We start from the raw sequence: 12034 nt of genomic DNA, 5'->3' as shown, positions 1-12034 counted from the left end.
GGTGGCCCTACCACTCCCTCCACCCTGCCTGACTTCTCTTTCTTCCTGTCAGTCATCTAGTTCTGAAGTACATTGCAAAACCGTAGCGGAGTGTTCAACACGCACGTGTTACGTATGTGAAAAGACAGTCATCCTCCACCTCCTCCATCAGAAAGACCCGGCGTTTCAGACCAACACCCCCAAGATGGACGAGGGGACCATGGGGAGTCTGAGTTTTATTTCCACTTAAGTTAAACACTGAACCCATCTGAATTCAATTTGTGACACATTCAAGTTTGATTTCCTGGCAATGTCCGGCTCTAATTTAGATAAGGCACACGCGATGCGCGAGATATCTGCTTAATTAATTTCAACGCTATAGGAACTAATGAAGTACTGTACAACAGCGAACTCTGCTGGTGATAAATGCAAGGCGTCTGTCGTTTGATGGACAGACGCGGCCTTATTTATTCATTCGTTCGTTTGTTTGTTTATTAATTTGTTCGTTTGTTTAATAATGTATTAATTTATTTTGTTTATTTATTTATTTATACATTTCACTCCAAACAATAAAACCATCAACAGCCTTCTTCTGTTGAGCTCTTGAGTTTTTAATTTCAAATCACCAGCATTCCTAACCTTTCATTTACATATTCTAAATATTTGATGAATCTTCTGAGAGAATAATAAATAAGTAAAACCCTTCGTATGGAATTTCTGTAGATCTGGTTTTATTCTGGAACGGAAACAGCACCCTGTAGGATATGACAGAACCAACAGTCGGTTCATCTTTGGAAATAGAATCTGTTTTTGAGACTTCGCACACTGTTCACCAAACTGTGAGCAGGGTTTCTTTCACTGCATAACACACCCTTCCAAAGTTGTGCGCATATGTGTGTGTGTGTGTGTGTGTGTGTGTGTGTGTGTGTGTGTGTGTGTGCTGATAATGCTTGTGCAGCAGTTCTGAGATTATCCACAGTGGGATTATCAGATTGGTATAGAGCTGCCAGAGTATGGAAGATGACAACCTTCATCTCGTCACAGCCTTCTAGGACACTGCTAAACACACACTCACACTCAGTGCATACAGACACACACTGGCCCACTGTCAGACCTGCTCAATGCTGCTTTGGGGTTCTACACCAATCTACCAGCAGGTCATCCACTGGTCTGCCCCCATTCAAACACAACAAGTACAAAATGAAGCCAACACTACAGAGCAGTTAAAAAGATCTACCTTTAATATGTTGTCTTCTGAACATTTAACAACTCATCAGACGTCTAACAATTCAATTTCAGTGTCGGTAACTCTAGCTGCGCTACAGATAAATACCGTGGGCGTGGATTCCCCTCACATGAACGTAATGTAACAGTGAGTTGAACAGATTTAAAACAAGGGGCTTTCACGGACAATTATGTCTTAGTGGGCGGATACAATTGGATTAATTTGAGTTGGCTTGTTTTTAATGCATGCAAATCCTACACCCCTGTCTGTCTGGTACTCTCTCTTCTACGGTAAAACAAAAGGAGCTCCGCACCTCTCCCACAGAATCAGTGATGTTGACGCGCTCCGTAATTCCCCCGATACCACCCCCTTGACGGGCTGGCCGGGCACACAGCAGAGCACAGCTGCTGCTCTGGCTGTGTATAAATCAGGCCTACCTGGTCGGACCCCACAGATGTTCTACCCGACGCCCCCCCGCCACCCACCGCCTGCCAAGTTTAAATCACTGCGACCCCCCCCCCCCCCCCTCCCCACCCACCGACCACCCCCCCAAAATAAACTCCCTCCAAATCTCTCCCACCCCTCTTATCACCCTGCCACACCAATTACGGTGCTGCGCTGGTCTTTTTCTCTCTCTCTCTCTTGCTCCCTCTCTCTCTCCCTCTCTCTCGCTCTCTATCTCGCTCTCTCTATCTCTCTCTCCCTCTCTCCCTCTCTCACTCTCTCTCTCTGGCTCTCTCTCCCTCTCTCTCTCTATCTCTCCCTCTCTCTCCCTCTCTCTCTCTATCTCTCCCTCTCTCTCTCTCCCTCTCTCTCTCTCCCTCTCTCTCTCTCTCTCACTCTCCCTCTCTCTCTCTCTCTCTCTCTCTCTCTCTCTCTCTCTCTCTCTCTCTCTCTCTCTGGCTCTCTCTCTCTCTCTCCCCCTCTCTCTCTCCCTTGCTCTCCCTCTCCTCCTCTTCTCAGTTGGCAGGCTTCTCGCCCGCCTCCTCGTCGGCGGCCCCCTCGGCGCCGGGCCCCACGGGGCCGATCTTCAGCAGGGCGAGCGCGGCGGCCTTCAAGTCCACCAGGGAGTCCTTCAGGCTCTTCTCCAGCAGGTACCCCTCACTCTCCTCCTCGGGGTTCTCCAGCGCCATGGCCCCCTCCACCGCCGTCTGGAGGTACCGCATGCTGACGATCACGGACACCTGGGGCACCGGAGGGTCAGAGGTCAGGTGACGTGGGGCCAGGGGGGGGGGGCCCAGGGACGGTGTGGGCCCTGACTATGTAGTGGGCGACGCCACAGAGGACGAGGTCCGGTGCGAACGGTTTGACCGTTGCTCAGGTTCAACTCATAGTCAATTCAATAGCTTGCCAAGCAGAACTGTGAAGCAATAATCTTTTAGCAAATCTTTCACGGGTCATTTCACCGCTTGTAATTTAAATCTATTATGTTGTTATTATGGATACGTTCTAACAAAACACTTTCAATCCAATTTGTACTTGAATGTGTTCATTTACCATTTACCATTATTTCCAGCTTTTGAGAAGAATTCTAAAGCTACGCTACATTAACGTGAGATTAACCGTGCTGTTTAAAGCGAGGAGCTACGCCCAAGTCCTTTGCTTTCACAGAAGCCACACTATTCATGCCTCTTACCAGATGGGTATCAAACAGGATGATGAAATTCTGGGGCAATTTCATTCTGCCACGAGATAAGTCAGTCCTGAAAGATTGCTCACAAACACTGCCGTGTGCCGAAGACCAGCTTACACTTTAGAGACGTGTTGAGTTCAAGGGAGAGTGGATTAGTTCTGACAACCTGCAGCTAACAGCCTCAAATGACACTTGATGAAACCGTAATTATCCTGAGAGAAACATATTGCTGTTGCTTATGTGTCTGACACATGTGTCAGGACCTTGTATATTGTATTTGGTGTTGAGCAGTGATATCACAATAAAAGGGTTGCCACCAAAAATAAATACAGGAATGCATCAAATTCTGGTACTGCAATATATGTTTTCTGGTTAAATTGTTTGACAAACGCTAGAAAACAATATATCAGACTAGTGCCATCGGTGGGTCGTTTGTGATGGTGACTTCCCAACGGCAGGACCTATGGCTGATATCTGTGGGGGAATGTTCAGCCAGAGGTAGACGTAGATGATATTTGAATAGACCTTCAAGCCATGTTTATTTGGTTTAAAGTTTGATACAAAAGGATTAGAACTGAAATAATGTTTCATTTGTCAGTATGTTCTCATTTAAATCACCCTTGGTAACATATCTCTGATCAATATTCTCCAGTCTCCCCATTGGTTCACCCACCTGTATGAACATGATGGACATCACGCCGGGACCAATGTTGTTCATCATCTCCATGTAGTAGGAGACCAGAGCCTGCCGACAGCCCCGGCCGTAGAGGTTGAGCTCTTCTGATTGGTGCTCGTAGTTGTAGTGGGCGTTGTTGTCCAGCAAGTGGTACTGCAGGCAGGGCCGCGGGGAGCCGGGGTTACAGCAGCTGAACGGGACGCCGTCCACCAGGTAACGGCCATCCACGTTGCTACGGATACGACTGGACGGGACAGTGGAGTATGGCAGAGAGGAGGAGAGTTAGAGCAGGTGGATGAGGAACACTGAAGAACAGTGGAAGTAGACAGGAGACAGGAGACAGGAGAAGATAACACAATTCTATATCGTTCAAACACACACAGTTTTAGGTATATTATCTGTGTACATAATGTTATTTACCAGCATCAAATGAGTTCAGTGCAACATTTCCATTTTTGCTATTCCACTTTCTTTCCTGTTATCCCACAATTGTTTCTTTCTGTTCTACAGAAAGAAACGTGTGTGCCTTATCTGTATATGTATATTCCTCGGTATGTATATGTATATTCCTCGGTATGTATATGTATATTCCTCGGTATGTATATGTATATTCCTCAGTCTTGAGATCACTAGACGTTTTGAGACGGGATGAGAATGTAGCCCCTCCTACACGTCATGTAGATCAGTTTTCCGACCACACCCTAGCACCACTCACTCCTTGACCTCCTTGGTGGTGAAGTCCAGGTAGCGGTTGCTGATCCACTGCACCTCAAACCAGTCCCGGTAGTTGTTGTTGCCACAGCAACGCAGCTCGATCTGCAGCCGGTCGATGGTCTCCTTCTGGAAGCAGCGGCCCGGAACGTCGGTGTCCCGGTAGAACCGGATCCCGTTCCTCAGGCCCACCTGGGGAGAGGGGGGAAGGGGAGGGGGGGGGGGGTTCCTGTTAATGGGGCTGATTCATTTAATGACATTCAATGAATCAGAAATACAGTCTAGACATTGTTAATGTGCTAAATGACTGGCAATGATTCTAGCTGGAAACGGCAGATTTTTTATGGAATATCTACATAGGCGTACAGAGGCCCAGTCCCAGCCACCATCACTCCTGTGTTCTGATGGTACAATGCTTAGCTAATCAGGTTAAAAGGCTAATTGATGATTAAAAAAAAAAATTTAAAACCCTTGTGCAATTATGTTAGCACAGCTGAAAACTGTTAAATAAAAGAGTTTTCATGGAAAACATGAAATTGTCCTGGTGACCCCAAACTTTTGAACAGTAGTGTACATGTGTAAATCACTTCAGCCCCCCCTTCTAAACCGTCCTTAATGCTGGGGCGATTGCCATCTTCAAAAGGGTTAAAGATGGAGTTTGTTTCTGTGCTCTATTATTCTTTATTATGCTCTATTCATATTAAATCGTATGTCCTGCATATCAAGGTCAAGTCTATTTTAGTGCAACACAGCTCGGCCGGTGGAAAAAGGTTGATTTATTTGCACTACACCACACACAACAAAAGTGCAAAAGCCAGGATGGTAAAGTGCAGAGATACAAGTGCCTACAAGACCAGCGTTCAAAGCAGATCGTGCCTAGTTGTACCCGGGTGTCATTTATTGGGGGGGGGGGGGGGGCTCCTTTAGGTGTGTGGTTGATAGAATGATGACAAGACAAGAAATCTTTTTCATTCCCCACATTTTCAATTTCATACCCTGGAACTCCCCTCAGATGATTGATCTTCTCTCTCTGGCTCTGCATCGCCTCCCTGTCTCCACTATTCCCCTTAAAGTCACAGCCTTTAGTCTGCTAGTAATACTATTCAAGGCAATTCAGCACAGGGACATTCATTTTTTCTTCCCTCATTTCATTTAAAGATGGAGCTATTATACAGTATTACACGGCCATTACTACTCCATTATCCGTTCATTCACTGCAGCCTCCAGCTTCCCTAATGATGATCCCTCCTCCCAACTTATTTCGGACGTGGATAATTCACAATCCTCTTGCCCACAGAACCCCATACTGGTTTAATACCTTAAATTACATGCATTAGTCTGTTCTTCTAAGACCTGCTTAAGGTATTTAATAACCACGTACATTTAATAATAACAGGTTTTCACCACATCAATATAACTATAGCCAACAGTTTTATAATGTAGGGCGTTAATTTGGGCGTTAATGGGATCAATGGGTATTGGCTATTTTATAGGCCTCTACTAAAGTAAAGTTAACTTTCATCGTATTTAACAGACCTATTACCTATGCATGACCCACTGCTTCCACACAGTGAGCTGTGATCCATCTCCTTCTACACTGCTCTCGCACCACCTTCTCTAACAACACCATCTTCTGGGGCCCTCCCAACAGAACTCTACGCACGTCACCACGGCCACGCGCACACACGCACGCGCACGCAACGCACACACACACGCGCACGCACCTTGAGAGATTCCTCCAGGTGTCCCTGCAGCGCGTAGCTAAGTGCCACGGCGGAGACGAGCAGCGAACAGAGGAGCACGGCCACCGCGAACCACGCCAGCAGGAAGTTCTTCCAGCGAGGGAAGCGCTCGGGGTCCAGGGAGTCCTGACAGATACGCCCCGCGAACCAGTTGGTGCCGATGGCGGCCAGGCCGACAACCATGAGGATGTTGGGTACGATGTGGATCTCCGAGTTGTCCATCACCTGCGCGGCAGGAAAGAGGCGCCTCGGTTTGAACAGGTGCCGCAAGCGGCGCCTGCCAAGTGAATGTTGTGGGCTGCCACCAGGACACTTAATCATCCCCGCTCCCTTTGGCGGGTAATAACCCGGATTCCAGTCAATTGATACCCCGAAGTAGAGGAATGCAATTAGATCATGATGTTTTGAACCATCGGGACACTTTGGGCGGAAAATGAAACATTTAGTTTCATGTAGGCTACTAATTGCAGAAGAAATTACATGGGCCAAATTTTCCATCTTAGACCATCACTCAAATCATGTTTGCCACGTCGCTGTTTTAAATTGTAATTGCTTTGAGCTAAAGCCTTCCCCGTGCCCATTAAAACGTACACAGAGGGTCCAGGAAAACCTGTTTCCACAGGATTCTTAATAACGAACAAATAATGAATTCAAACCTTAAATGGATAATGAGGGCTGTCGACTATTAATAAGTATAATAGGCCTAATACGGTCCAATGTCTTATTAGGAGCTGGAATTTGTTTTTAAATATATTCCATCCAGCTAGGATTATCTTGAAGTGAATCAGACCCCTAAGAACTTTTATCCCCTGACACCCTCCATGCTCATCACAGGCTGTGAATACTAATCGGAGAAGTCTGCCTCCTGTATTTTCAGTAACTGTCATTCAGTAGTTTAATAAACTGTGTGTGTGTGTGTGTGTGTGTGTGTGTGCATACATGTGTGAATGTGCGTGTTAATGCCTGCATGCATGCATGTGCGTGAGTGTGTGTGTGTGTGTGTGCGTGCGTGAATGGGTGTTAATGCCTGCGTGCATGTGTGTGCGTGTATGTGGGTGTGTGTATGCGTGTATGTGTGTGTGTGCGTGTGTTAATGCCTGCATGCGTGTGTGTGTGTGCATGAGTGTGCATGTATGCATGCGTGTGTGTGTGTCCTGCAGGGAGGCCCCCCCCCCCCTACCTCAGCCCTGCGGAGCAGCTCTGTCTTCAGGTAGAGGCCGAGGCAAAAGGTGATGGCGCCGGAGACCACGGCGAGCCAGGAGAGCAGCCAGAGGCCCTGGGCCAGACGCACGCGGCGCTGCAGGGGGAACTTCATCTTCAGGAGGGCCATGGCGCCCTACAGCCAGGCAGGAGGCAGAGGGCGGTCTAGGGGGCTCAGTCCGGTGACCAGCCCTCCACAGAGCTCCAGGTCAGCAAAGGGCCTGCTGCTTCTGGAGGTCGCGGCCAAGCAGGTCAGAGTGGGCCCGTCGCTGGCCCTCTGCACTGGAGATATTAATGGGATCAGAATAGTCCCAGGTGCAGCGGATAAGTAGGTAGATCCCTTACACGGCCAAGGACACATTCATCCTCAGGGGTGATAATCCAGATAACGATGAAACACTTTCACCTCAACACAGGGCGCTGTCCAGACAAACGGTCGAGTTTAGAACTCAACAACCGCGAACTATAAGGAATAAGCGTTGTTTGCAGATTGTGATAGAAGTGTTTGACGGGCGATGGGCGGTCGATAAGACGTAATCCTCGGGTTCCTGTGGATGATCAGGGTTTCCTTAGAGTCCAAAGAGCACCGGGGTTCCGAGTCGTCCTCCACGTCTTCCGCAGCGTGTATTTTTTTGTATCTTTGTCCGTGATATTGGTCACCGAGGCCCTTCTGGTTGTGTGTGCATGGGCTTTGGGGCCCTCCTAAACCACTGCACCCATGGTCGGAAGATACACACGGACTGGCCAGAGGGGAGCACTGGGAGCCATAATCCCGATGCCCGGGATCCTATTAAGGCCCAGGGGCCAATAGGAAAGCAGGCCAGTGTATGGATCAGCAAACTTTCGCTGATGGACGGACGCGTCGCGTGGGGGAGATTGGGCTGTTATGATGGGTGCACTATGGGTCATCCCCGCCTACTGATAGGCCGGGTCTTAGAGGTGTAGGGTGGACGGTGGAGGTGTTTCACAGCAGCCTGATGAACCAGAAAAACAACCCAACACACAGGTGGGCAGCGCCCCTAAAAAACAACTGTGTGTTACGTTTCAAGGCAAACAACATAGATGTCTTTCCAGGCTCAGCCGCCTATGCTTGTGTCCATGTTAGGTACTTACTCATGGACACACTCTTTCTATTAAACAACTTTTATAAAAACAATATATAAGAAATGTTTTCTATTGCTGGCCTCAAACGACATTCAGCAGTGCTTGAATAATTAAACCTTTTTTTTTTTTTTTTTTTTTATTAAACCATCTTTTTTTGGGCATATTGCTCATGTCATCTAAGCAGTGGCTTTTTTTGTTCTGGTGATGCCAATCAGCAAACATTTCTACTATTATATTATTTTTTGGGGAAAAATCCTTTGAAAAGTTGGGTGTTTGTGACACAGAAAGTTTCAATACAATTTCTTAAATCTGTTGAAGCTGAAGCTGAGAGCTGGAAGCTGACCTTCAGGATGTGGGCTGACTATGACATTGATTTATTTTACTTTGGAAAAGGATATCTGTGGTCATGTTGACATAAAGAGAGGACATGTCTCTGAATCCTCATAAAAACTGTCTGTACACTTCTCACTATCAGGGCCTTGTAGGACTGTTTCTTATAAGGATACATTTATATTTAAAGGGGTTCATCGAATGGGTCTATATTTTATTATTTTATATTTAGTATTTAGCCTTTGTCTCAGTACAGCAGGGTTTAAGAGTTTGCGTAAATCATTAATGGCCCATTTGTGTAAAGAACATTCACATGAGCATGTCCGATGAATTGCATCAAGTAACATTTTTTATTTTCAAACATAATGGCCATTACAAGTCTCAAGAATCAGTAAGAGAATACTTATTGTAATATATATGACCCTTATATATATAGGCCATATGTCTCTATGTTGAGACACTTTCTATCCAAAGCAACCTTTAAAATGGGTTGTAGGAGAGATTCAGCAGTTGTTAAGATATATATATATATATAGAGAGAGAGAGAGAGAGAGAGAGAGAGAGAGAGAGAGAGAGAGAGCAGAAAAGAGCAAGAGAGCATTGAGAAGTGTTGAATTAGCAATGTGAGTAAGTTGCATTACCTAAACCAATCAGCCAAAAGATGCCCTGATTGAGCTGTCTAAAATCTAAATGAGCCAAGCCTGAGGCACGCGGTCAACTCCCACCAGATATTGTGAATAGAGTATTTTACTCACTAGCTGACGGCTGGCGGTGGCCTTTTTAACAAGTTACCCTCAAATAGTACTTCTTAGATCTAACCTAAAACACCTTTGAGTGTGATCATAATTTAGTACAAATTTGACCAAACACTGCTCACACGTACCATGCCCCAGATACAGTAGACCATTGGTTCTCAAAGTGCTGCCCGCGGGCCAATGGCGGCCCACAGAAACATTCCTGGCGGCCCGCAATGAAGTTTAAAAAAAATAATAATAATAATAGATATATATATATTTTTTTTTTCTGTTCTAAATAAGTTTTTATTCTGAAATGCACACAGGACTGCTTTATCCCAAATTCGACTGTCTAGGGCAGAGAACCCCAGGGATTATGTGTTAGTTAAAATGTTTCTCAAGGTTTTCTCTAGTTTTGCCAGGTTTTGCCTAATTTGTTATTTAAAATGCGTTTATACTGGATGCAGACCAATACATGATGCAACCTGGTCATTAAAATGATTACAAATGGGATTTTTTTCTGTTTTATTATTTTGTTTTCCTTTGGCGGCCCTCAGTCAAATTTTGGGTTCCTAAATTGGCCCCCAGCAGTAGACGCTCAGATTAGCGCGTGGAAGAATGCGACAGGCAAGTACTGCAGCTCCCTCCACAGCATAAGACAGCAAAGTGCTACATTGCCCCCTACTGGTGGCTGGTGTGCATTATAACAGTTCACTGTTCTGAATGTAGGCGGTTATAAGTTGCACAGCACACAACTCTATACTCTGTGCTTGCATCGTGTGTGTGTGTGTGTGTGTGTGTGTGTGTGTGTGTGTGTGTGTGTGTGTGTGTGTGTGTGTGTATCTGTGTGTGTGTGTGTGTGTGTGTGTGTGTGTGTGTGGGTCGGTGTGCATGTGTGTGTGGTTGAATATTTGTGAAAAAGAGATAAAATGGTCAAGTTGTCATGGCTGCAAAAACCTATTTCCAGAAAGATGATTGCATGAGATGGCTGCTATTTTTCATTACAATTCCAGGTTGTTCTTATACGGTCCACTATTTAAAATATATAAAAAAATGAATTGATCCAGTGTTAAAATTCTACATTTTGCCATTTCAAATGTGCTTCTTCTACTACAGGTTTAGTTTAATGATCAAATTATAGCCTGGGCAAGAAACCCCTTGTAATTATTGTGTGTTTTGTATGCGTTGATTTCCAAAGATTTAAATAAATGGTAGCTGGTGACACAATGACGCCATTGTTCAGATCCCTGGGAGCAGTTCTCTCTTTGTCATTGATTTGAACATTAATTCAAAGTACATGTTGGCCTCTACTTTGTGCTCACTGCACACAGCTTGTTATTATGTTGTGTAATCATCAATTGAGTGTTTATGTGCGCTTGTATTTTGATATTGCAGTAGCCTATTTGTATGTAAAAGACAATATTCCATTAGTGAAACATGTTTTTGTGTTGTGATTATTAATATTTTATTGTTATTGATCAACACAGTAGCGGTTTCACAGAGGACATATTGAGCTGGATCGACAACATCACGTCATGGAAACTGTTAACAGTGAGACTGCTGGACGGGGTGGTTAAATAAGATCAATAACAAGACTACTTTGACACTAATAAACTCAACCCTGCATTTACAAATAGGATACCCGGACACAATTACTTTTCACTACAAGATCACTACATAAGTACAACATTATTGTATACGTTAGTACTACATTCATTTGTAGACTACATCAATCCTACAGACACTTTGTTAGTGTACATTAGGGAAGCACCAGACAATGGCCACAAAGCCTAGCATGCACAGTAACATCATGAAATAATTTCCTTTTTCCTCATATAGTTGACTTATCATAGCAGGCCTAAACACAGACAGTGGAGGCCAATGCACGCAGTATAATTTTGGTATGATAAAGGACTACCTAAAAAACCTGAGTAGAAGCAGTCATTGACATTAAAGTGAACAATTGAAACAATTATTATTGGAACTTGCCTTTTGAGACCATCAAGATATTCAATTTTATTTCTATATTCAAACACTATTCACTATAACACTATTCAAACACTATATACTTACTAGGAACTAAAATAATTAGCATTTGAATCATATTTTAAATCATTTTCAAACGTTTGTGCTATATTCAAACACTATATAAAGGAACTTAAATAATTTGCAATTGAATCATATTTGACATCATTTTCTAAAGTTTGAATGGCAATGTAATGAATTGCTGTCAGGACAATGCCGTTTTCTGGCATGTTTGCCAACATGCAGGAATGTTTTATATAATCTTTTCAGTAATACTTTGTTGTATTTAAAATATTCCACTGAAAGTAACCACTAAATCATATTAAATGTATACAAAAATCAATACTTTAACTGTACATAAAATATATGATAATATTTTCTATTACAGTTTAGAGACCCTTTAACCAGGCGCCTGGTCGTAGGACTGTTTCATGTAAGCCTACCACAGGCCACGGGTAGTGTACTAGATAACAGACCATGACCATGGACCCTTTTCACAGAGCTGTCAAGGCAGGGCCCACACAGCTGAAGCCCCCAACACTGGGAAGGTAAGCAGAGGATTCATTAATGTGTCTCAAACACCAGCAATGGTCCATGGGTTCGCCCTGGCATGTAAAGGTAACGGACCCATGATAAGTTATAAGGGACATAAGAGTTATGAGCCATGCTTTGTGC

General features: G+C 44.5%; 1 protein-coding gene across 1 annotated transcript; it reads right to left on the bottom strand.

Moving 5' to 3' along the window:
• Nucleotides 1-2163: 2163 nt before the first annotated feature.
• On the bottom strand, nt 2164-7296 carry rom1b (retinal outer segment membrane protein 1b; the record flags this gene model as incomplete). Its single annotated transcript, XM_084469604.1, has 5 exons — nt 2164-2388; nt 3511-3757; nt 4229-4416; nt 5949-6191; nt 7147-7296. 5 exons carry the CDS (start codon nt 7294-7296, stop codon nt 2164-2166), a joined length of 1053 nt encoding a protein of 350 aa, XP_084325730.1.
• Between the last annotated feature and the right edge of the window lie 4738 nt (nt 7297-12034).

This window comes from Micromesistius poutassou (genome assembly GCF_964030765.1).
Source record: "Micromesistius poutassou genome assembly, chromosome: 6".
In the NCBI taxonomy this organism is placed as follows: domain Eukaryota; kingdom Metazoa; phylum Chordata; class Actinopteri; order Gadiformes; family Gadidae; genus Micromesistius; species Micromesistius poutassou.
The sequence above is the reverse complement of the archived record's forward strand: the minus strand, read 5'-3'. Positions and strand labels throughout refer to the sequence as shown.